The sequence below is a fragment of the Vigna radiata genome, chromosome 8, assembly GCF_000741045.1.
Source record: "Vigna radiata var. radiata cultivar VC1973A chromosome 8, Vradiata_ver6, whole genome shotgun sequence".
Classification (NCBI taxonomy): Eukaryota; Viridiplantae; Streptophyta; class Magnoliopsida; order Fabales; family Fabaceae; genus Vigna; species Vigna radiata.
In genome coordinates this window covers 9,521,779-9,546,206 of record NC_028358.1, presented here as the reverse complement: position 1 = coordinate 9,546,206, position 24,428 = coordinate 9,521,779, and the positions used below count along the sequence as shown (strand labels likewise).

Genomic DNA, 24,428 nt, shown 5'->3' with positions numbered 1-24,428 from the left:
ATGTTGAGAATCTTGAGTCAAGTGAAGTTCTGCTATGTCTGCTGTCAAAATATGCCTTGTAATCATTTACAAGCATGTTGTAAACAATTACGCGAGTCTAAACAACAATTTAGACAACCTGTTGAACTGAAGGAGCCACCAGTGGTAAGGTGGGGACCTTTAGTTGAATATCAGTGTTCATTGACCATTATTGAGTTTCTTTATATGTAATTGGTTGTATGTAAGTGATTTTGAACTGTTTAACTGTCCATTAAATACGCCATTATCTAACTACTTAACATTTTGTGAAATATAATACACGAAACATTCAACCAAACTTTAACATGAAACTATGAAATTTCGATACGCAAGTAATAAAAAGACTACAATATTTTAGTAATGCATACAAGTTCCAAATGAAAGCAAATACATGTCAACACCAATTTATAACTATGAGGTGAAATGATGAAATGGAGTGGGAGACTGCTGCAGTCGGTTCTCAATGTTACCAATTCGTGATTCTAGGTCGTCCAATTTTGTACCAACATAGGTCTGGAGTTGGTCAATGCGTTGTATGACATCATCTAGTGTTGTAGAAGAACTTGGTTGATCATTATGCTACACTTCTTCGCCTTGACTCTATTGGTTGGGTGTGTCGTCTTTGGGAACCCACACTCCGTCTACATTTTGCACATAACCAAAGGAGGTTATTTTGTCAGATCATACCTTTTGTTTGTCCATTATTTCTGTAATAGGATCAAAATTAAGAGGCACATGAAAGTGTTCCAAGAATATAGTTACCAAATGAGGATAAGTCAGCCTTGCATTGTACGATAAAGCCCTTTTCATCCTATTGTGGATGACATGTCCCCAGTTAATTTGCTTCGAATTGAAAAGGGCCCATAAGAACATAATATCCTCGTGGGATGCCTGATCGATATTTGTGTAACGAGGAATTACTATTCTAGATAGTACATAATGGAGTAATATTGGCTGCACCTTCAAACCCCCAGCAAGTATTCTACTAGTTAAGTCTGCATCTTCCTTATAAACAAGTTGTCTTGCAGTGATGGAATTGTATTCTTCTTTCCAGTCATCAATAAGACCTCGTTCATAACGAACTTCGGTACATGGGAGGGAAGTGAGTTGTTGAAAAAGATTAGGACTGACTCTAATTTTAACCCCTTTGACTTCGCTTTGAATAACTCTCTTATCAGAAATTTGCATGTTGGTGTAGAAAACTCTAACTAATTGTGGGTAGAATGGTTTTCTCAAAGAAACAAATTCGGTGAGTCCAGCGTCTCGTAAAAGGTCGTAAAAATCAAAATTCCTTACCTCATAATAAACCTCATTGAGGTATTTGCTTTCCAATATGTCTCGATTGGTAAAATGTATAGCAAATTTTTCGTATTGTGTAGGTGAAAAGAACAGTTCATTTCCAGGTGGTGGAGGGGATATTGATGGAGATGGTGTTGGGGATGGCGTTGGACTTCGACGGTGATGTCCACCACGGGGAGAAACAAACTATATATAATACCAAAAGTTTAACTTACCTTTGGGTTTTCGGACACCATTGCAACTGCACATATTTCATACAAATAAATCAATGGTGGATTAGGGTTCACAAAACACAAAAAGAATAAATAAAACAATAATAAAGTACGGCTCCACAAGCTACACAATGCGATATAGAGCGAAAACCTAAAATAGAGGCATAAACCCAAACAAACCCAAAACGCGAAACGCGAAAGAGAGCTTACCGATACACAGTGATTACAAAAAACCTCTTTTGCAAGGATTTTACATTTCTCTACAAGCCACACAATGCGATATAGAGTGAAAACCCGAAACCCAAACAAACCCAAACAGACCCAAAACGTGAAACGCGAAAGAGAGCTTACCGATACACAGTGATTACGAAAGACCTCTTTTGCTAGGATTTTACGTTTCAATGAGACGATCAGCCGAGGGGAGAGAGTGAGTAAGGCAGAGATGAAGCGAATGGAGAGAGAAGCTGAATGAGAGAGACGAAAGTTCAGAACAAAAGTGAAGAAAAAGAAAAATGAAACCGCGAAAATTAAATTTCATAAAATCCAAATTCCAAAATTACCCTCCTCAGCTTTTTTAAAAGGGTTTTTTTAATTAAGTGAAGACATCCAATACAAATTTGACATGTGGGGCGATGTCAAATTTGTGTCAAAAACCGATGTCATAAAAACATTTTCGTTAATTAATATACCATACCTCATCATGTTTTCATGCAACCTTTTAGCTCTTTCCAACTGGACACCAAATGTTGCATAAGTTGATTCCTTCCATTATGTATAGCCACTAGCATGCTCTATGCCATGTGGTGCATCTATATGATTTATAAATGTGTTTGAACTTAACATTATCATCATTTTGTTTTCTTTTTAGAGCGCTTGTAGAGGTGGTGTCCAACAACATTTTGACCAAAAAAGACATGCAATGCTTAGACCTCATGGGAAGATTGATAATATGGTAAGTTTTGTTATCAACCAAAAATTATATAATAAGAACCATTTAAGTAGGTGAATAAGTCTAATGAAGTTTTCGTGTAAGTTATGTTGTTTGCCACGAGCATGATGATGTATAATGAAATGCACAAAAACAAGAATTATTAGTTGTTGTTTCAATCCATTCTTTGTTGTACGTAAATTATTATTTTTTCTTTCATTGTAATAAAGTACATATTTTTGAAGTATTTTTTTCAATGCAATTTGTATAGACGATGATTATTAAAAGAATGAAGATACCAAAAAGAAGCCGACAACCTTTGGAAGCAATAAATTACCACAATTTCTTTCAACCTGAAATTTTTTCATTAGGGCATTTGTTAAGATATGAATTTGTAAGTACATGTATGACACATTTATCATAACATTAATTGAAATGTGTTGATGTTTGTAGTTGTGTTTTTTTAGTTGTTTGTGCCTACTGAGGACATTGGTGATGTTATTTGATGAACTGATAATCAAGGAAATTGTTCATATAAGATTCTCTTGGTCATGAAATGTCATCACTAAATTCTATTGACAAGGTTATGGTAAGACAACTATTGTCGTACTTCTTAAGGAAAGTGTTATTTCAGGATAGAAACTTTACACTAGTATTTAATCTGTGTTCAATATAAATTTGTAAGGTTGGTACTTTGCAAAATTTATTCATAATGACTAACAAAGAGGCAAATTATGAGGAGTGGGAATTGAAGATTGTTTGAGAAGATTTGCCAATCCAACCAGATGCATTAATCACCCTGTGAATAACCAATTTATTTGATTGTGTACTATGTGTGATGTTTATAATGTTTGTTTAATGTGTAGGTTTGACTGTGGTGTGTTGATTACTAAATATATGGAGTTATGAGATCACATCCCTAAATATGATGGAAATAAACTGTCGGATCATACAACAGTTTGTATTATTTACATATATCTTTATTTAAATATGATTTATAATAATTGGATTAATATGCAACAATAATATTATTGCAAGAATAATTACAAGTTCTTCGACAACAGATGATTTGTGAGTGGGTCTTGCATAAAGAAAATATTCATCGAAATGCAATTATGAGGAATTGTGGGATGTTGTAGGCAATGGTTTGTTAAGAGGTTTAGCAAATGGGTGTACATGTTACACTTGCACAAAGTGGGAATAATAACTAATATTTTGCGCCAAGGGACACTCATTTCCATCTTTTGAATGACGTTGACTTGTATATGTTTTCATTTCCTTCCAATTACCTTTAATTGTGGGTGGATTTTTTTTAATTGTTTGGTAATTGATTGGAAATTTCTACAATTGTATTTCTCATGTCATTTAATTCTTCATTCCAATTAATATTTTCGTTTAAGCTAAACAATTTTCGCTTGAACTAAATATTTTCGCTTAAGTTAAAATATTTTCGTTTAAGCTAAAAATGTCCTGCAACTAAAGTTGAGCCACTAAAACTCTTTCGCATGAGCGAAACTTGCTTCGTCTGGGACTAAAACTTGGAGTGCTCACTGGACATAAGTTTAGTGGCTTCACAGGAATAAGTTTAGTGGGAGTATTCCGATGAACATTGGGGATTGGTCTCGCTGAGGGGTTTCGATCTTAATGGGAATGAGTTTGTTGGATTGATTTCGTGTGGTTTGAATGGGATGAAGTTGGAGCGGTTGGATTTGAGTAATAACCATTTCATGGGTCCAATCCCTGATTTTGCAGCGGATAAAGTGAGTTTTGGAAACAATGATTTTTGCTTGTCGAAGCCTGAAGCTATGTGCGCATTTGAGGTGATGGCGTTGTTGGATTTTCTTTGGGAGTTGGGTTACTCTCAGATTTTGGTTGATTCGTGAAGTGACAATAATATGTGTGATGGGTCATGGTTAGGGATAAAGTGCAATGGAGGTAACCAATTTTTTTATATTTATTTGATTTTATCTTCTTTTACTTTTTTTTTAAATTATAAAAAAATTATTCTATTATAATTATTTTATCTTTGTTTTATATGTTAAATGAATGTAAACTTATATTATCCTATTATTACTTCCTTTTTTTTACCAACATCAACATTAGTTTGCGACTTATATATAATTTTTTCAATTGGAAGAGTCATTCAACTGATCAAATTTTGTTTTAGGCAAACATAAGAAAAGTCATTTTTACCAATGTCAATGAGGTTTTTCTCGTCTATCAATCCTTATTAATCTCAAAAACATGAACTTTTAAGCTAACATGAGTTAAAAAAAAAAAATATTAAGCAATATAAATCATATATAATAACTACATTTTACACTAGTCAAAAATAACTTTGATTGATATTAATTAAAAAAAATCCTTATTATAAGATGTGTTGTGTGTTCTGTTATGGCAATCAGTGGAACCCAAACTTCTTATATCTCTGAGGGCTTTCAAAATTTGTCACTCCTTTTGGAAGAAAGCTCAAAGCATTTATGCCAACGATATTCAACGTCTCTATGACATTGCAAACAAGTTTGCATCTCTTAAATTAACAGACCATGATATGATGTCCTTCATGGTTGAAGCCAATCTACTGTCGAAGAACTCGGGATACTTTTGGAAGCAGACCCATTAGAGGATATCAAGAAACTAGACAAATTTTACATGGTGTTGATCCAGAGTGTCCTACATCCCGATATTGATCATCCGAGAAATCAACTTCTGACCAGTCATGAGGTCCCCTCCATGGAAACATTGACCACTCACCTTCTACCCGGTACCTCAAACTCAGGAAGCACGTGAACTAGTGGAACCATCTGTCATGGTTGTCACATGAGGAAGAGGAGGACGTGGCACTAGAGGAGGAAGAGGAAGAGGTCGGGGACGTCCTCAATGTACATACTATAAAAAGATGGACCACACTCAAGAGAATTGCTACTCCTTACATGGTTCCAAAATCGCCAATATTTCAAAGATTGAAACTTCTACTTCGAAGCCTGAAACTTCCACTTCTAAGATCACCAAGGATGAATGGCTAAAACGTAGTGAAGTAGACCATTTGATTTGTTACTGTAATTCTTCTCTTGGGAATTGTGTTTAGTTAATAATATATGTTGATGATATTGTCATTACAGGAAATGATGTTGGAATATCTCAACTAAAAAATTACTTGTGTAGACATTTTCAAACCAAGGATCTTGAAAGTCTCAAATAGTTCTTAGACATTGATGTAGCAGAATCAAAAGATGGAGTTGTAATCTCCCAAAGTAAGTATGCTCTTGATATATTACAAGAAACAGACATGATTGATTGTAGACCGATAGACAGTCCCGTGAACCCAAACCAGAAATTAAGGACCGAAGAAGGTGAATTATTCTCCGATCCAGAGAGGTATAGGAGGTTGGTTGAAAAACTGATTTATCTCACTATTACAAGGCCAGATTTATCCTTTGTAGTTGGAGTGGTTAATCAGTTCATGCAAGTTCCATGTGTTGACCATTGGAATGCTCTCATTCGCATTCTAAGGTATAACAAAAAGGCTCCCAGACAAGGTTTATTATATGAAAATAAAGGAAGATTCATGTCTTTGGATATTGTGATGTAGATTGGGCAAGTTCACCTATTGATAGACGGTCTACTACAGGATATTGTGTTTTTCTTGGAGGAAACGTTATTTCATGGAAAAGTAAGAAACAAAATGTAGTTGCTCGATCAACAATAGAAGTCGAGTATAGGGTGATGACATCACTCACATGTGAATTTATATGGGTGAAACAATTCCTTTAAGAGCTTAACTTTTGTGACATCCATACTATTAAGATGTATTGTGATAATCAAGTTGCTTTCCACATTGCATCAAATCCAATGTTTCACGAGAGGACTAAATATATAGAAATTGATTATCATTTTGTTCTTGAAAAGTTGTTGACTAAAAAAATATATACTAAGTTTGTTGGATCAAACGATCAACTAGTAGATGTGTTGATCAAGTCATTAAGGGGTCCTCGGATTGAGTGTATTTGTTTCAAGCTTGGTACATACAATTTGTATGCTCCAGCTTAAGATGAGTGTTAGATATATTATCTTTATTTTATATTTATCTTTTATTTTTAATTAGTTTGTTATTATTTTTTATTTGTATTTTGGGCTTAGTCCATATTTCTTTTATTATAAATAAAGGATCCTATGTGTATATTCAATACAAAGGAGATTAATCTCATATATAGTTTTCACTATATTCAACTTATGCTTCTCACTAAAGTCATTTAAAAGTTTCATGAGCACAAGGATGATAAGGAATAAAAATATAATTAAGGGGGAGTAGAGACATCATCTAGTTAAAAGTCAATCAGTAATAATATAATGAGTAAAGAATAAAACACAACCTATAATCAAATTATAGACATTTACACAAGGTTCTCAAAAGATGGATTCATGTGTAATTTATAAAAGTATATCCAATAACAAATAAATGAAAGTAACTCACCATGTAGAAGAACTGAAGGAAGACAAGATAAATAAACTAACAAACGATTCAAAGGAATGTTACATACCACATATCTTGAAGTAGATGATGATCGCAGCACAAACAAGAGTGGTTTAACAATTCTTTTGATGTCCTCCTTAGAAGCCATTATCCAGCGCATACTAGCAGCTGCAACAACAACTGCACTGTTAATAGATAATTTTGGGTCTATAATTTTTTTATTGTTTGAATTTAGTATTTTAATTAGTACAAAAAGTTTTAGTTATTTATGGGTTTTTGTGAAACTAAGTTTCACACTAGGACCAACTTTTGCACAATTAACCTTAATAGATCTGACAGATCAACAACCAGAAACTTTGTTGACTATTTTTCTTCTAATTCACATCTAAATCTGTTGCATTTATACATACATACATGAATCCACTTATAATTGTAGATGTACATTAGTTTGACCAAAGATACCAGAAACTTTGCAATAGTCTTGATACTTAGACAATCCTATTTGATTTCTAATGAATAGTAACTTTTCTTCTAAGTCTGTAATGTTGCAGCCAGCATACATGATTCAAACCTGAGATTACTAATTAAACAAAAACTTAGTCTTTTTCCGACACAATCTTTACGATAAACTAAAAAGTATTTATTGAAAACACATGAAATGGTGTAACGTTCACTCATGTTTATGAGTAACCAGTTAACAACTATAGTTTTGTATGTTAAGTTTAGAGACACATTAAAGAAATTGCATTATACTGTTTGGGACAATCTCTTTTCATAATTTCATCATCATTCATCTTCCAGGAAAACACCAATGTATCTAATTGTAGACCAACTACGTACCAATAACAATGGTCGTAATAACTTCTAGCTTTTCTAAGAAAACATTTAATATAAAAAGAATCCTTGTACATGTGTGCACCCACGCCAACAATGAGTGAAAAACGGAATGATCATTAACACAACAAGCAGAGTTAGCTCTTGATGCACTAAATTGCTAGTGAAAGCAGGAAAAACTACAATAACTAAGATTTGAACAATGCTTATAATACCTGCATGAGTTGGTCTTCACGTAGAGCTGATAAGCTAACTAAGATTGGAAACCGTCCGATAAACTCTGGGATGAGACCATATGTAATAAGATCAGCACTTTCCACCTGAAATAACTGATGCCACTTTTAGATGCATTTCGAAGGTTGTTGGCTACAATAATATTATTCTCTAACTTCAGTATTTTTCTCTATGATGTAGAAGTATGGAAAGTGCACATAAGAATAGCTAATTCACATGATTCATTTTAGTCTGAATTAATCAAAGTATCTGCCTGACTAGTTTTACAGAAAGGTGGAAAAAAAAAATACTAATTCCGATAACCATAATCGATTCTTACCGACTCAAGTAAAGATGATGTTACTGCAGCATGTGTAACCCCACTAGCTGTCACATTGGCACGGATTGGTCTCCCAAAACCAATAGAAGAATCTTGCCGTCTGCTCTTTTTCACAAATCAAAATTAGATGAGAAGTCTAACAAAATCAAGACAGGCAAAAAAATCTATAAACAAAAAATCTTTCTAGAAATACAAAAAAATAGAAAAAATTTACCTCTCTGAAATAGTTTTTTCAAGGTCAATAAATGCTCCAGCACATATGAAGAGAATGTTCTTTGTGTCAATCTATATATCAAAAAATAAGTGGACAGTTATGCAAATTAATGACTAAATGATTGAGAACTGATCGTTGAACCTAACTAACATTGACAAAATTTTGACGAATACTTGCTAAGGAGATGAAAGAGTTCCTAAAGAACTAATCTATCTAATATTTTCATCCTCATAATTAACCTCCAACCACCTATAGCCTCAGATGTATCTAGCATTAGTACTCTCATGTTAATTAGGTGATGGTAAGGTCTTTAAAAATGATAATTATAAACATAAATGCAGTCCCCCAAAATATAAAGGCATAATTTTGAATTATTCAGGTTCAAAGGCAGCCCCAAAATAATACCAGGCAAGAAATTTCATAAATCATATCATATCACAGAACAAACAAGAAACAAATGACAGAGGTTAAACTTTTCAAGATTAGATAACTGTATGTTATCACCCCGTGGATGCTTCCTTGCTCCTTTCTCAGGGACGTTTACTATCAAGACAATAAAAAAGCATTCCAAGTTCAGGATACTATCTATTAGAATGGTACTAACGATCCCACAACTAATTATTTTTTTCAGAAACATTTCATATCACAATGGATGAATTTCTAAGAAATGACATTGACAATGTTGCAAAAAATGACAATACAGCAATTTTATCACTAATAGACACTGATTATAAAAGAAATTAACTTTAATAATATTGAGGGTATTCAAGAGACCATGTTCCCTCTCGGTCTCCATTTTCTGAAAGTATAATCATTTATTAAAATGACAAACAGATCTCTCTCTCAACCCTCTTATTTATTATCTTGTTCTTTCAGTTCACTGACCTAATTAACTAGCTAATGAAACCTAATAGACCTCCACTACATTATATTCTCTTGTTGTCCTTTTACACTCAGCATTTAGTGTCATTACAACATTGTCGATCTTAAATCTCTACACTACAAGTTTCCCTTAATAAAAAAAGTCCGCATCCTCTAACAAGTGTAAGAGCTACACAGTCGCTGCCTTAGTTAGAGCACGAAGTTTGTCCCTAGGTTCATTTCTAACCAAAATGATATGAAATTTATCAATATTCAGGCCAAAAAATAGAACAAAATCGCAAAAATGATCTAAAATTACATTTTATCAGCTTTCAAAATTGCAGTATTTCATAACAGTTAAGCCCAGTAGTAGTATTTCAAAATATCAAACACCTAAGTGGAGGAAAGAGAGAAAACCTAATTGCCCAAACGGAAGCAGAGAACGCAGCAAACCCAGAGATCGGTCGGAGATGATACTGACTTCCGTTAACGGCGTCTTGGAGACGAGGGCGTAAAGAAGTAATGACGTGGGGAGGAGATGGCGTGGAGACAAGGGCCTATGGGATGGCGGTCAAGAGAAGAGAGTATGCGTTATGTACTGAAACCATAAGAGAAGAGAAAAAAGAGAGTATGACGTGAATGAACAAAAAGCAAAGGAATATTATGGTTACTTTTATTATAAAAATGTTGCTTTTATAACCCATTTTACTTTTATTATAAAAATGTTACTTTTATCAGTTATGTTACTTTTATTATTTTAAAAATGTTACTTTATGACAGTTGGACGTTACTTATGATAATAAGTGGTTATAGAAGTATTTTTTTTCCCCTGGTGTTATATTTAAAAGAGTTAGGATTAGAGATAAAATAAATTTTATCTTACATAACTTTAATTAATTCTTAAAATTAATATTATTATTTATACTCACATATAAAATTATATATTTTATTAGATAAGTTAATTGTTATAATTTTATTATATTTAAATCGATATTTTTTTTTTAAGATTCTTGTTATTATATTATTAAAATAAAATATATAATATATAATTTAATATAACCATTAATTATAATCTATTTATTAATTTTATTAACTTTTTAAAGAAAAAAATTTATAATATTTAATAAAGCAGTATGTAAGATAAATTTGTAAACAAGAAACATGAAGTTTAACCCATGAGAGAATATTGAATTAATTATAGTAAAATTCAACTTTTTTTTATATAATATATATATATATATATATATTTAATCATTATTAAAGAGAAATAAATAATTGATAAAATTTAAATCATACATTAAAAAAAGAAAATAAAAAAAAACATATAAAAAATCAAAAATGTATTATTCTTAAATTTATTATTAATATGTTTTATTTAGTTTTAATTCAGATTTAAATGAATTTTTCCACATCAAAATTAAATGATTATTTTATATAATTTAAAAATATGTTTAGATTGTCAAAAAAAATTAAATATATTTAACTAGTCAAATATTTTAATATCTTATTGTAATGCCTTGAAAAAAAAATATTTTTTTTAGTGGAGTACACGTGGCAGCTAGTCTTTGGACCAAGGCTAAATGCACAAAAATAAACTTTTGTAAAAGTTTTGCACTCTCATGTTCTTTCAGGACACTTCCTCATAAAACACAACTCTTCTTCTTTTCTTCTTCATTGCTCCATTTTCCATCCATCCAAACTCGAATTTTCACCGTTTGTTTCTTGAATTGAAGCTACCCAAGCCTTTAGGGCTTCAAGAGGAGCATTCCCACCGATTAAATCTTCGTTTCATCCAACGGGTAAGAAAACCCCTTTCTCCATTTTTTCCTAGGATTGTAAACATGCAATTTCTTGCTACAAGCAACCCATTTCGTTTTCTTCCATAATCTAGCTTCTATTTGGTTCTAAAATTCATTTTCCATCATCAATTGGTGATTCATAGGTGATTCTCATACTTTGGGTTTTCAAGCAAGTGGTTTAGAGTTCCTACTTGAGCTTGGTTGTCTAAACTAGAGGTAAGGGGAGCTAGATACTGTTTTTCATTGTTTGTATGAATTATGCATGTGTTGAAATCTGTATTATTTTCTGGTTTGATGAACAATTGTGTTTGGTGTGAAAGTATGTTGTATGTAATTGAATGAGAAATTGCGGAACTGAATTGGTGTTGTGAATATGTATATTTGGAGGAGAAGTGTGGTTGTGATTGAGTTATTAGTAAGGTGAATCTGTTTCAAGAACTATTAGGTAGAGTGTTAAGTGAAATTATAATGTTTGGGGCAAAATAGAGGAAGTAAGGGAGTGATTTTGAGAAGTTGATGTCTGAAGTATAATTGGTCTATTGGGACACTGTTAGTAAGTCTATTGTGACTTAATAGAATCATAGAAATTGTTAAAATGAGGTCCTAGACGGTAGAAGTGGAATTGAGTCCTTAGGTTGAGGAAAAACTAGTGTTTTGGGTGAGTTTAGAGGAAGTGAGGTAGTGGTTTTGAGCTCTAGGGGTTATAACTTGAATTAGGCAGTTAAGACAACTTATGTAAGTTCAAAGTAACTTGTGAGAAGTGTCAAAATAGCCAAGAACAGTCCTCAAGTGTTAAATCTAGGTTTGAGCCCATAAGTTGAGAGAATTGAGGTTTTTTAGTGTAAATCTATGCATAGTTGTTAGGAATTGAGGTTAGGAATGTTTATACACCTTTAGACAAGTTTAAATACACCTAAATTTCGAGTTATAATGATTAGAAATTCATAAAAAGGTTTAAAACGGAACTTAGGGGTGTGAGTTGTGCAAAATCTGCATAAAACCTGCAGAATCCACGCTGGGCGCCACCTAACTGGCGCTGGGCGCCATTTGGTTCTGTTTCCTGGCGCTGGGCGCCACCTGGGCGCCATTCAGCACACTGTTTCTGCTGTCATTTTTGTTTTTGACGTTTTGGGAGTTCCGGACGTCCGTTTTGGACATTCTTTAGGTTGTTCTGGGGGTTTTTACCCTTCCGGAACCATTGGTGAGGGTCCCAAGGCTGTTTGAATTACTTAAGTATTAATAATTAAATATCATAAAGAAATTTGTGGTAATAAGTGATGGTTTTGTGAAAGTATGTAATGTATGAGTTGTTTTATGACATGGTCGATGTTGTGTGATGGNGTATGGGTTTGGTATGAGCCAATATAGTAAGAATGTACTTGAATGACTATGAAATTTTATGTTTGATGAAGCAAAGTGGTTTATGAGGTACATTATTGATTCAAGAGGAATATCAGGTGATTTGAAGTGGTCGGATTGAATATGAAATTAAGATCTCTCGATGAGATCAGTTAGTGTATTGAATGTATGTAAGAGGCTTCCACTATGGGGGGTTATCCCTAACACTCTAACGGTCTTTCATTCTCACTTAGAGAGGATTGACGCGTGTGGTGAGAGTAGTGGGAGGTCCTAGGGTAGACGCTATCACTGGAGGTCTATTCCGTGGTAACGGACCGACCTTGTGTGTGGTCGGGTGAAACCCCTCGGCAATGGCTTTGCAAAGCAGTAGAGGCCACCACAAGTGCACAACCCGCCCCAGCTCTATATACATTCTATGTCCGGACGTGTCTAGGAGTCTTAACATGACATGATGTTTGNTTTAGTGAGTTTTGTGAAATGAATGTTTATGTTTATGATGACTTACATGTTTAAGTGTGTATGAACGTTCTTGCAATGAATTGTATGATTGTTTGAGACCTAGCTCACCCTTGCACTTGTATGTTTGTATGTGTTTGCCTTCCCCCTTGCGATGATCATCAAATCCTATGGATGTGAGCAGTAGGTGATGAGGTACCCTTGGAGCAGGCGTGAGAGACTGAGGAAGATCCAGCCCCTAGTACTTAGGACGTTTATTAGTTTTTATTTCAATAGCTTGTTAATTTTTGGAAACACTCTCTAGGCATCCTTCGATTTTAGTTTATTATGTATTTTGGAGAACTTTGGGGAACTTGTACTCAAGTCTTATTTCGTTTTAATTTCCACTAAATTTCGGATAACTGTATAAATATTTAAATATTGTCATCTTTATCTCTTAACTACTTTCACATATTGTAATAGCTGAATCCTATTATATTATATGTGAATATGATATTTGGGATGTCACATTTATATTGTTACATATTTTTTTTTATATAAACAAACATCCGAGTTTATTGAAATCTTTTACAAAATTTATGTTAATATGTTTAAAATTTTTGTATATAATTTTTTAACAAATAAAAATCACTTAAATTTATAACGGATTAAAAATTAATTGTATTTTTTTTTCTCATATTCAAAATGAATACTTTTTTACAAAGAAAACAAATGAATTAATCCTAACACACAGGACTTTTGCACATATTTTGGCATCGCGATCTTTTTCACGTGAGAAAGACCATATTAACATATTTAAAAATAACTTACATAAAAAGTCAAATTAGGAAAGAATCTAAAAATCACAACTAAACTAAATTAAATTCATATATTCATTTATTTACGATGCAATAGATAAAAACCAAAATTTTTAATCTATAATTGTAATATATAAAATGAAGAAAAGGATTTTGAATAGGATAATGATATTTTAACAACTTTTTCTTAACAACTTTTGGACATGTATTACTATTTTATTGGTATGTTTGAATTTATTCTTGAAAGGATAAAAATACTTAGACAACATTTTTTGATAACATTTGAATATCATCACACGTGTCGTTGTGTGATTGGTCCATGGTGGTGTCATTGTGTCATTTGGACCAATTACACAATGACACGTATGATGATGTTCAAATGTTGTCAAAAAATTTTGTCTATGTATCATTACCCTTCTTGAAAAGTATTTAAAACGAACCAATCATCTGTCACGTATGTGTTGTCAAAAAATTGTCAAAAAAAATTCTTAAAAAAACTTATTCCTTTTGAACACGAAGGAGGTGAGCATGGATCTAAAAGATTTAGATTCATACAGGATTACTTCTTACCTATGTTAAGATTAATTTTACGGAAGAAACAAGATATCACACTGTCTTAATTTAAAAAATAACACGAACTCGATTGTGTAAAAAATAATATAAAAGTTAAATTAATAATTAAGTAATGACATGTCAATTTAAGAGTACATTAACTCTATTTAACAAGACAAATAGATAAAAAACATAAATATAAATATTAAATTACCGAGCCTTAAAATTTGTTGTGTCTTTAAAATACTGATTTTAATGTTTTAAAATATATTAAAAACATTCTTAATAAATAAAAGATAGTACTAAAAACCTTTTTAATATATAAAAATAGTATATTTTAAAAGTAGAGGAAATACAAAAAAAATGAATAGAAACCTCCACTCATCTTCGTTCCAGAGCTCCATCACAGTCAGAAAAGGCAAAGTCAAGCGTTGGTTTAAGTGTTCATATTGGCCTTTTGTCCATTTCTAAATGTGGAAATCGTTTAGCAAAAGTCAAGATGGTGAATTCACGTTGGACGTGATATGTTTTTCCACAGATAATTCTGGTAATGTCAAAATCTGAAGGGAATTTCATATTATTTTTCCTCTGTGTGTACTGGAGCCAGATCTAGCTGTCACGTTTTTTAGTTGTTTTTGCTAATTAAAATTCGTGTTTTGGGACAAATTTCTGGAACAGAATCTTGTGAATTCTGTGAAGGGGAAGAGGAAAAAGAAAAGTAGGGAAAAGACACAAGAAGAAAAAAAAATTAAAATTAGTTTAATTTAAAAAATTAATTAAAATTAAGTAGAAAAAATTTTAATTGGTTTGAGAGAAAATAAATTAAAAAACCAATGTAGGAGAAATGTAATTTGGTTTTGCAGAAAATTTAAATAATTTTAAATTTAAAGATTGCAGAAAATATAAATAATTTAAATTTAAAGGCACATCTATGATTTTTTTTTTGTAACTTCATTTTATTTTAAAATATCGGTTTAACCTTTTTATTTTATAACAACTTGCTTAAAGATTGCAGAGAATATAAATAATTTAAATTTAAAGGCACATCTATGATATGTTTTTGTAACTTCATTTTATTTTAAAATATCGATTTAACCTTTTTATTTTATAACAACTTCCTTAATTTGGAAGACTTTTGAGTCAAATCTCTATTAATAATTTAAGTTTAAGAACTTTTGCGAAAATTTTACATTTAAAAGGATTAAACCTAATTTTTTTTAATTATACATTCAGAAATGCATAATTTAGAAATATTTGTAAAAAGTATAATATATGTTTTTGAAAAATAATATAAAAATATTTTTTATTTTTTATTGAAAAATATAATAATAAAAATAATTTGGATTATTTTCTTTCATATTTATATATTTGCTTGGAAGCAAAAGTCTTGGATAATGTCCAAGTAACCAGTTATTATAAGAATTTTTTTAATGTATAAATGATAAATAAATAAATTAAAAATTAAATATATTTTTAATTCTTAAACTTAAATTTTATTCTAGACTAATATTTGGACTGAAAGTTATAATTTTAAAAAATGTTTAACACAAAAAAAAAAATTAACACTGAATTGAAATAATTATAAGTATTTATTTTTAAAATTTGAAATAATTCTGTATCAAATTTGAAACATTAATAAATATCAGTTTAAAAATTTAAAATATATTTTACTCATGAATTAACTATCTACCGTATTTCCCATACATGGTCTTCTTTTTCTTTTTATCACTGAGGTGAAGAAGTATTTACTTGTATAATAATTTAAAATTTCTTTAGCTAATTATTTTAGTTTAAGAGTTGGTTCAAAACAATAAATTTAAATATTGTTTGTTTTGAAAAAAAAAATAATTTCAGTATAAAATTAATTTTGTAATAAAAAAGCAATATCTTATGACAATGTATAAAATTTATATACAACAGTGGTACAGAGAAAAACTCTCGCAAAAGTCAGAACTATGAACACCCATTTTAATTTTCTTCATGTTCGAACTAAAAATATATAATAATAATAATAATAATAATAATAATAATAATAATAATAATTATTATTATTATTATTATTATTATTATGATTAGTTCAAGTCACCAAAAACGTCAACTTTCTTAAATGAGTGTAGGGGAGATTGGATATCACTCAGATTATTTTGGAATTTGAAAAGGATACACTCTGCAATATTTCAGCAATTATTAGTTAAACTAGAAATTCTACAACTTACATTTATTACTATTTTACAAAATCTAACTAATTTATTTATCAAACAAAATAAACATGAAATCCTCCAATAACATAAAAGAGAGACAGAATGGATAAAGACTACCATAGTGTGTCACTCAGCACCACCATTCCTGTCAATCTCTCCTTAAAAGTTGCTAAATGTATTGTCAATGATACATTTATCCTCTGTGTTGACTCCTCAATATATTGAAAGTAAGCAAGCCTCCAATTGCTCTGCAACAACAAACTTCCACTCACAGCCCAAAATCCCATAAAATAGCCAAGTGCAATGACAAAGTAAAACCACAATTTCTCTACTTTATCTTTCTGATCTTTTTCTTCATCTTCATCACCTCCTTGGAAATCATCATCAAAACACTTATTCGGCAGTGGAGGTCCACATAGAAATGAGTTGCCACCATAAATAGAAGGATCATCAAGGGTTGATAATTGAGGTCCTTGGGGGATTGGTCCTGAAAGGTTGTTGTAGGACAAGTTTAAGTGGCTTAACCAACTTAAACCATTTATCGTTTCAGAAATTGCACCAGAAAGTTGGTTATGAGAGAGGTCAAGAGATTCTAGTGATTTCATGTCCCCTATCCTTTTGGGGATATGTCCTGTCAAAAGATTGTATGATAGATTTAGGCTAAGCAATGCACGAAAAGATGTTATTCCTTCTGGAATTGATCCAATCAAATTGTTATTTGACAAGTCCAATGTCACCACGAGTTTTAGATTTCTCGTATACTCAAGTTCTCTTCCTTTCATCACCACTATAACCTCTTGTTCATACCATTCAATTGTTCTGTTAGGTTGATTTGCAGAAATATTCTTTTTTGAGGCCATACCTGTGAGATTTCCGATGCAATGAGGGATTCGACCCATCAATTTGTTGTTTGAAAGATCCAAAATTTGCAGTGCAGAAAGTTGGCACAATTGTAAAGGAATTGTTCCATTCAACCTGTTTTGCCGTAGCCTTAGAATCTGCATTGAGGAAAAGATATTCCCCATCCATGAAGGGATAATCCCAGACAAATGGTTCTCTCCAACATCCAAAATTAAAAGTTGATTTAAATTTCTCAAAGATGATGGAAAGCTCCCATGAAGGCTGTTATTGTTCAAATGTAACCATGCCAACGTTGGTAGATTACCAAGAGAGCTAGGAATGACACCTGATAACTTGTTGGATTGCAAATTTATGACACCGAGTCTTTGAGTAACACTCCAACAATTAGGAATTTCACCAACTAACATGTTTCCTGAAAGGTCAAGATTGTACAAGGACCCTATTCTGCACAATGAGTTTGGAATAGGACCACTTATAAGGTTGTTTCCAAGAAGCAAGTAACCGACATTGGGCAAGCTATCAGAAATATCTTGGGAAAGTGACCCACTGATACGATTATCGGTGAGATTTAAGTAGACAAGTTGCCTTGGCCATCTTATGTCAGACACCAAATTCTCCAAATGATTTAGGGATATGTCTAAGTTCTGAAGGTTTAGAAGCTGACTAAGACTGAAAGGAATGTTTCCGTGTAACTTGTTTTCAGAAAGATAGAGGGTCGACAAATTTTGAAGTTCACCAATATTGTGAGGAATGATACCATTTAAAGAGTTTCGTGAAAGATCTAAATCTGTTAGGCTTACAAGTTGCACTGAACTCCTTGGAATAATCCCATCAAAATGATTGGAAGCAAGAATTAAAATTTTTAAACTGACAAGTTCCCCAATACAGTCAGGAAGAGAACCGTTGAAGTTATTGTTGGAAAGCACCAAATTCTCCAGATTGACAAGTTTTGTTAATATAGCACAAGGAAGTGATCCCTCCAGATTACTGTCAGTCATAATCAACGATCTTAGATTTTCAAGCTGTCCCAACCATGCTGGTAAAGGACCATTACATTCGTTGTGACTTAAATCCAAAAGTATTAAATCGTGCCTAATGCATTCAAACTGTGTATGGTTTCCAAGTGCATCACTTTGAATTTTGTTTCTTGACATATCTAATTGTTGAAGATGGCAACAGTTTCCCAAAAATGATGCCAGAGATCCCTCAATATGATTTATATCATTACCTGAAAGACTGAGATATTGAAGACCCTTTAACTCACCTAACCAACCCGGAACAGAATCAAACTTGTTTTGTGAAAGGTCAAGAGAAACCAGGGAAGTCAGATTCTTCAAAACAGATGGAAGTGAGCCATAAAGAGCATTACTATCAAGAAATAGACTGACGAGGTTAGCACAGGTTTCCAACCAGAAGGGAGTGGAATTCAGGTTGTTGTGAGAAAGGTCAATGACTGCAATGGAAGTCATATTTTGGAAAGCATCCAGAAAAGGAGTCTGAAGTCCATTTTCTGCTAGATTGAGGTCTTCCAGTCTGGAGAGATTTGTGGTGCTAATATGTTGATGGGTGTGCAATTTATCAAGTCCACAATTCCTCAATTCTATTTCTATCAAAGAAGGAAGCATGTTGAGTGACTGCAACAAGTTTTGTGCTTTATCAAGATTCACATCACTCATGTAAAGGTATTGGAGGGATGAAAGTTGAGAAATCCAGTAGAAGTCATCCGCATATAAAAGAGGATTGAAGCTCAAATCAAGAAGGAGCAATTTTGTGAGGTTCCCAAGATTGAACGGGATCCTACCACTAAAATGACTATCAGAGAGATAAAGGAATTGCAGATGCTGCAGCGTTTGAATGCACGCTGGTATTGAAGTATTGTGAAATCTATTTCCACTCAAATCTAAATAAGTTAGATATTTAAGCTGCAATATAGAAGGGTGAACATTTTGAGCTTCAAGGACATGATCGTAAAACTTACAGTTTGGTTGAAAATCTCCTTGTAAGGGATAACAAGGATTTCTGAGATCAAGCTTGACAACATGGCCTGTAAGATTATTGCAACCTACACCTTTCCATTGGCAACAAGTAGTTCCTTCCCAAGATGAAAGCCTTGATGGATCTTTGAAGCTTCCTTTGATCCTTAGAAGAGCTTGCCTTTCTTCTTCATTGCAACCAAGTGATGCATGGCCACATGAACATAACACTGCAAATGCTGCAGTCAAAAGGAAAACAATACCAAAAGCCAACCCCAACATGTCTGGAGAAGATTGTTAGAATACAAAGAAGAGAGTTGGCAAAGAGCAACGAAGTAGACAATATTTAGGCAATTGGTTTATCAAATAAAAATCAGAATACAGGAAGCTGATGTATTGATGATTGGACTTCAATTTATGTGCACCACTAGTAAAATAGTCAAAGCTAAGTGTGAAAGTTTGATTTTTGTGATTATTTGAATCCAAAGGTTTGAGTCTAATCGAAATGTTATAATTCAAAACAAACCCGGTTAAAAAATGAAATAAATCTACAAAAAGGGAGTGGATATACATTGTACGGTGTTCTTGTCCAGTGAAGCTGGGACGGGTAACTATAAACCAAATGGTCCAACTCCAAAATCGATGACACCTTTGACCGAGAATCAAACCATTGAAAGTTTATATTTTTATAAATTCTCAAATTTGCTTGTCTATCCACACAAGAATTTGCTCCACGATAAATGTGAGTTACGTTTTTTATGAACACTACGCCTATGCATCACTGAAGTATTGCAATGAATACATTTTTTTTTTTTTTATGAACAGCAAGAGTTTTCATGTTGTCCTACATTTCTTCTCACAGGTGAACTCAATCCCTTCTAAAGATGGATATGGATAATTAAGGTTGAACTGTCTGACAGTGGTGAACTATAAACAATTCGATGGATTCAGAAAACTGCACAAAATTCTCCGAAGAATGTTCCTCTTTCTACATGTGTCATGCTTTTCTTAACGATTTTATTTTTTTAATTTCTCTTGAGATTCAGAACCAATGGGATGGTAAATTTATGATTAGTTTTGTTTACTAAGTTATACCAATTTTGTTAGTTGAATGTAATAATTGAGAAATAAGATGGGACATTGGTTATCAAGAGTCGAAGATGAATTGAAATTTCAACTTCCATATTCTTTACACGCCATAGAATGTATTCCATCTCATTCAATTCTTCCGTGATATGTAGAAAGGATTTGCAGAAACCTTTTTACTCAATCTGTTTTAGGAAAGGTTTTGCAAAATATTTCTAACTTCTATTCAAACCCTTTTTTAGAACTAAATTGTAATTTCATTTTATTCTTTTTATTGATAATTTTATACTTCAATCCATGTCTAAATAAAGTTTTTAGATACAAGAGCCCTATTGAGGCTTGAGATACGTGCAATCAAAAGTCTCTTATTTTCAAGAATGTGTAATAAGGTGTTTTATGCACTCCTTTCACTAGCAAGACATCCATGATTATGATGAAAGAAAGAAACATGAAAAAAATAGAAAAAAGAAAGGAACACAAGAAATATTATTTCTGAATCTTGAAGTAGATGAATACAAAATGAAAAGGGAATATATATAGAACATGAATCATAAAAATGGAAATAACAGAAAAGTAGCTTGGTCAGCTTGGTCAGCTCGGTTAAAAACACAACTCAACAAACTCGGACAACCTGACATGGCTAGCTCGACCAACTCGGATAGAAACACAACTCATCCAACTCGACACAACTAGCTTGGTCATTTGATTATTCTAAGAGCCCTTCTCAAACTTAACATGTATATTTAACAGTCCAAGCTTAGAAAGAAGCCCATGAAAACTTGAAAGAGGTAATACTTTTTATGAAGATGTCAACATGTTTATTCTTTGTGTTGATGGTTCCGATTTGGACTTTCTCCCTCATAATATGCCAATCAATTTCTATGTGCTTGTGCGCTCATAAACACTTGATTGGAAGCTATTTGTAAGGTAGATTGGTTGTCACAAGAAAAAAGGCTAGTTGCTGATGTTGAACATGAAGGTCTTGAAGAAGATAGAGAATCCATTGCACTTCACAGGTTGTTAATGCAAGTGCTCTGTACTCTACTTCTGATGAGCTACGAGACATAATGCTTTGCTTCTTTGACTTCCACCTGATAGGCGAGTGTCCAAGATAGATGATGAAGCTTGTGACAAATTTCCTTGTGTCTGAACACCCAGCCCAGTCAGAGTCACCAAATTTAGTGATTTTAGTATCACTCTCTGCATAAAGAAAAATACCTAAACGAGGAGCTTATTTTAAGTAACGAAGTACACGTAAAGCAGCTTGATGATGATATGTAGTAGGAGTAATAACAAATTGACTAAGTTTGCGAACAAAATGCATGATGTCCACTGTTGACAAAGGTTCTTTTAGAAAAACTCATAGGAGTGAAACTTGAGCAGAAGCAAGTAGGGGTAGGTAAATATAACAGATGCACTGTAATACTAGAATCTGTAGTGAATAAAAAAACTAATTTGTTTAAACTACAGTTCAGACAAACTAAACTGAATTATTTTTTTGTTTTATCAAACTGAACTGAATTATACTAAATTGTACTAAATTATAATATAAATTTAACTGAACTACTAACTATAGTAATTTTAAACTGAATTGTACTAATTTTAAACTGAATTGTACTAGTTTTTAAACTAAATAATATAACAATACATGTTATTTTTAATTAAAATTTATTTTAATATTTATTTTATTTTATTCATAAGTGTCTTACAAATTAATTTTTTAATTATTTGATATTATTATTTTCTATTTTATTTATATTTCTTTTATTATTATATGTGTACGAAAATTATTTTATTTTATTTTTATTTATATTTATTTTGTCATGAATATTATTTTACTTTTATATTTATTTTTTTTATTTTTTTTTCTTTTTTATTTATATTTTTTTGTTTATGTGTATATAATTTATTTTATCTTTTTATATACTTAATTTATTTTAAAATAATTTTTTATTTATATTTATTTTGGTACCTCATAAAATTGTTTTATTAATCAATTATTTATTATTTATGTTTTATTATGTAAAAATTAAACTAATATTTGTTAATTATTATAATATAATAAAAGATGATACTAGAAAAGTTACTCTTAATCAACATTTGTTAACTTTTTTGTCATTTGATATTTCATTAATATTAATTATTTTTGCTATATTACTATTTTTTTATGATATTTCATTATACAATTATTTAATAAAATTTAATATTAAAAAATATATTTTAGTTTTATACTATCATTTAAAAATAATAATATTGATATTTATTTTAAAGTTGATTTTTAAAATAAATAATTATTTTAGTTTGTGTTTACACATATTTTAATATCACTAAAAGTTTTTTTTAACATATTTTTACATATTTAATAATATGTTAAATAATATAATGTATTTAAAGTATTAATTTTTTATATAGTCTTTTTTTCTTTTATGGTTTCTATTACTTAATCATTTAATAAAATAAAATTTAAAAAAAAAAATATTTTACTTTTATTGTAACACTTCAGTTTTCGGAATGTCACGATATAATTTTTTTTTTTCAAAACCTTCCTATAATACATTCAATTTACAGGCGAAATTATATCATGACTATCAACATCGTTTGAAAATCTCAGAATATCACTTTTACATAGAAGTATCAAATCGGAAAACTTTTAAAAATAAATAATCAATCCCCGAACTTAGATATCCCAACTCTCACGTCAGCTACTTCAATCCAGTTTTATCTGCAATGCCATCTACTCCCGTACAAGTACGACCATCGTAGGTGGAAACCACATCCACAACTTTCAGGGTGAACAACCAGAAATATCATAACACACAATAAAGCATAATTCATTTTAATCATAGAGTAATATAAACATATAACATATTCCATCACAACATCAATATCATAACCAATCCATTCATGATCCAATGTCGTTTCCTTTTACTGTGTCGTCATGACCTGTTATCACTAACAGATACCTGTTCCTCAACAGGGCAATTCGAGGCGGCTTTCATCGCAACTTCCGACCTATCTCCCCGACTTCTCAAGGACTAACAAGTAAAAACACTGGCACTACGCGCACCAGTGCACTATACTAAGCACGAGCCGAAGTCTTTTGGGCGAGACATCCACCTCCCCGCGCAGAGGGAAGTGACACTTGAATCACTATCTCTTAAACGAGAGTCCAACACATCACATTCTTAACGTAGCGCAGTACGAAAAGCTCACACATGACCGACGACAGTACCAGGAAATAACATAGTTTCATGTCCACAACACAACTCAGTACACATTCTCAATAACATGCATTCCTCCTCAAACCATAAGATTTATCTCACCATTCTCAAAATATACAGTGTTCCCTCATCATAATGTTTAACATGTCTTTCTCATCACATTTCATACGCAGTTTCAACATTATACATTAAGTCACTAATCACAAATCACTAGATTTATAACATCACTCATAATAAGATACATATTGTTCCCTAACATGCATTGCTCACCAATTACAAGGCTCAAAACACAATCTCAATAATAGTCGTTAACATATCAATAACAAACATGACCTCATCAAACACAGGATTTTACAACACCATATAAAACACGACTTCATATACAACACTACAACATTATATAAACATATTACTACATCAAATAAATCACTATAGAAACATATAAAATTACAACAATAAAATATCACCACAACATAAAATATTCTACTTTCATAGTTTATTTTACAGGAATAATAATTTATCAACCCTCGGATTATGAAAAATCACCCACGTCATCCCTAAACTTATACATACTTATTAACAAACCAACAAGCTACTTTATTATTATATAACTTAATTTTATGAAAGCCAAAGGTTTATTCCCATGCCAAACTAAAATCTTGTATCATCTTTGTTAAGCCAATGTCCAATGAATATAGTATAGTAACGCTTAATTCTATGCTAGCTAAAA

The 24,428-nt window shown here is 31.7% G+C and overlaps 2 protein-coding genes and 1 long non-coding RNA gene across 4 annotated transcripts; all 3 read right to left on the bottom strand.

The window, feature by feature from the left end:
• Positions 1-317: 317 nt before the first annotated feature.
• Positions 318-1,502, bottom strand: LOC106772329. Its single transcript, XM_014658692.2, has 2 exons — positions 781-1,502; positions 318-659 (listed from the first exon to the last, which is right to left on the bottom strand). The coding sequence occupies exons 1-2, from the start codon at positions 1,204-1,206 to the stop codon at positions 564-566; spliced, it is 522 nt and encodes a 173-aa protein (XP_014514178.1). The 5' UTR covers positions 1,207-1,502; the 3' UTR covers positions 318-563.
• A 66-nt stretch (positions 1,503-1,568) lies between these two features.
• On the bottom strand, positions 1,569-10,040 carry LOC106772330. 2 transcript variants are annotated; one of them, XR_002669390.1, is made up of 7 exons: positions 9,811-10,040; positions 8,533-8,603; positions 8,319-8,418; positions 7,981-8,085; positions 6,999-7,099; positions 1,881-1,993; positions 1,569-1,789 (listed from the first exon to the last, which is right to left on the bottom strand). It is a non-coding gene; the product is annotated as an uncharacterized LOC106772330 (long non-coding RNA). The 2 variants fall into 2 exon arrangements; XR_001376574.2 differs by lacking the exons at positions 1,569-1,789; positions 1,881-1,993 and adding an exon at positions 2,001-2,810.
• A 6,438-nt stretch (positions 10,041-16,478) lies between these two features.
• LOC106771082 (probable leucine-rich repeat receptor-like protein kinase At1g35710) lies at positions 16,479-19,807 on the bottom strand. Its single transcript, XM_014656982.2, has one exon. It carries the CDS (start codon positions 19,671-19,673, stop codon positions 16,671-16,673), a length of 3,003 nt encoding a protein of 1,000 aa, XP_014512468.1. The 5' UTR covers positions 19,674-19,807; the 3' UTR covers positions 16,479-16,670.
• Positions 19,808-24,428: the final 4,621 nt, after the last annotated feature.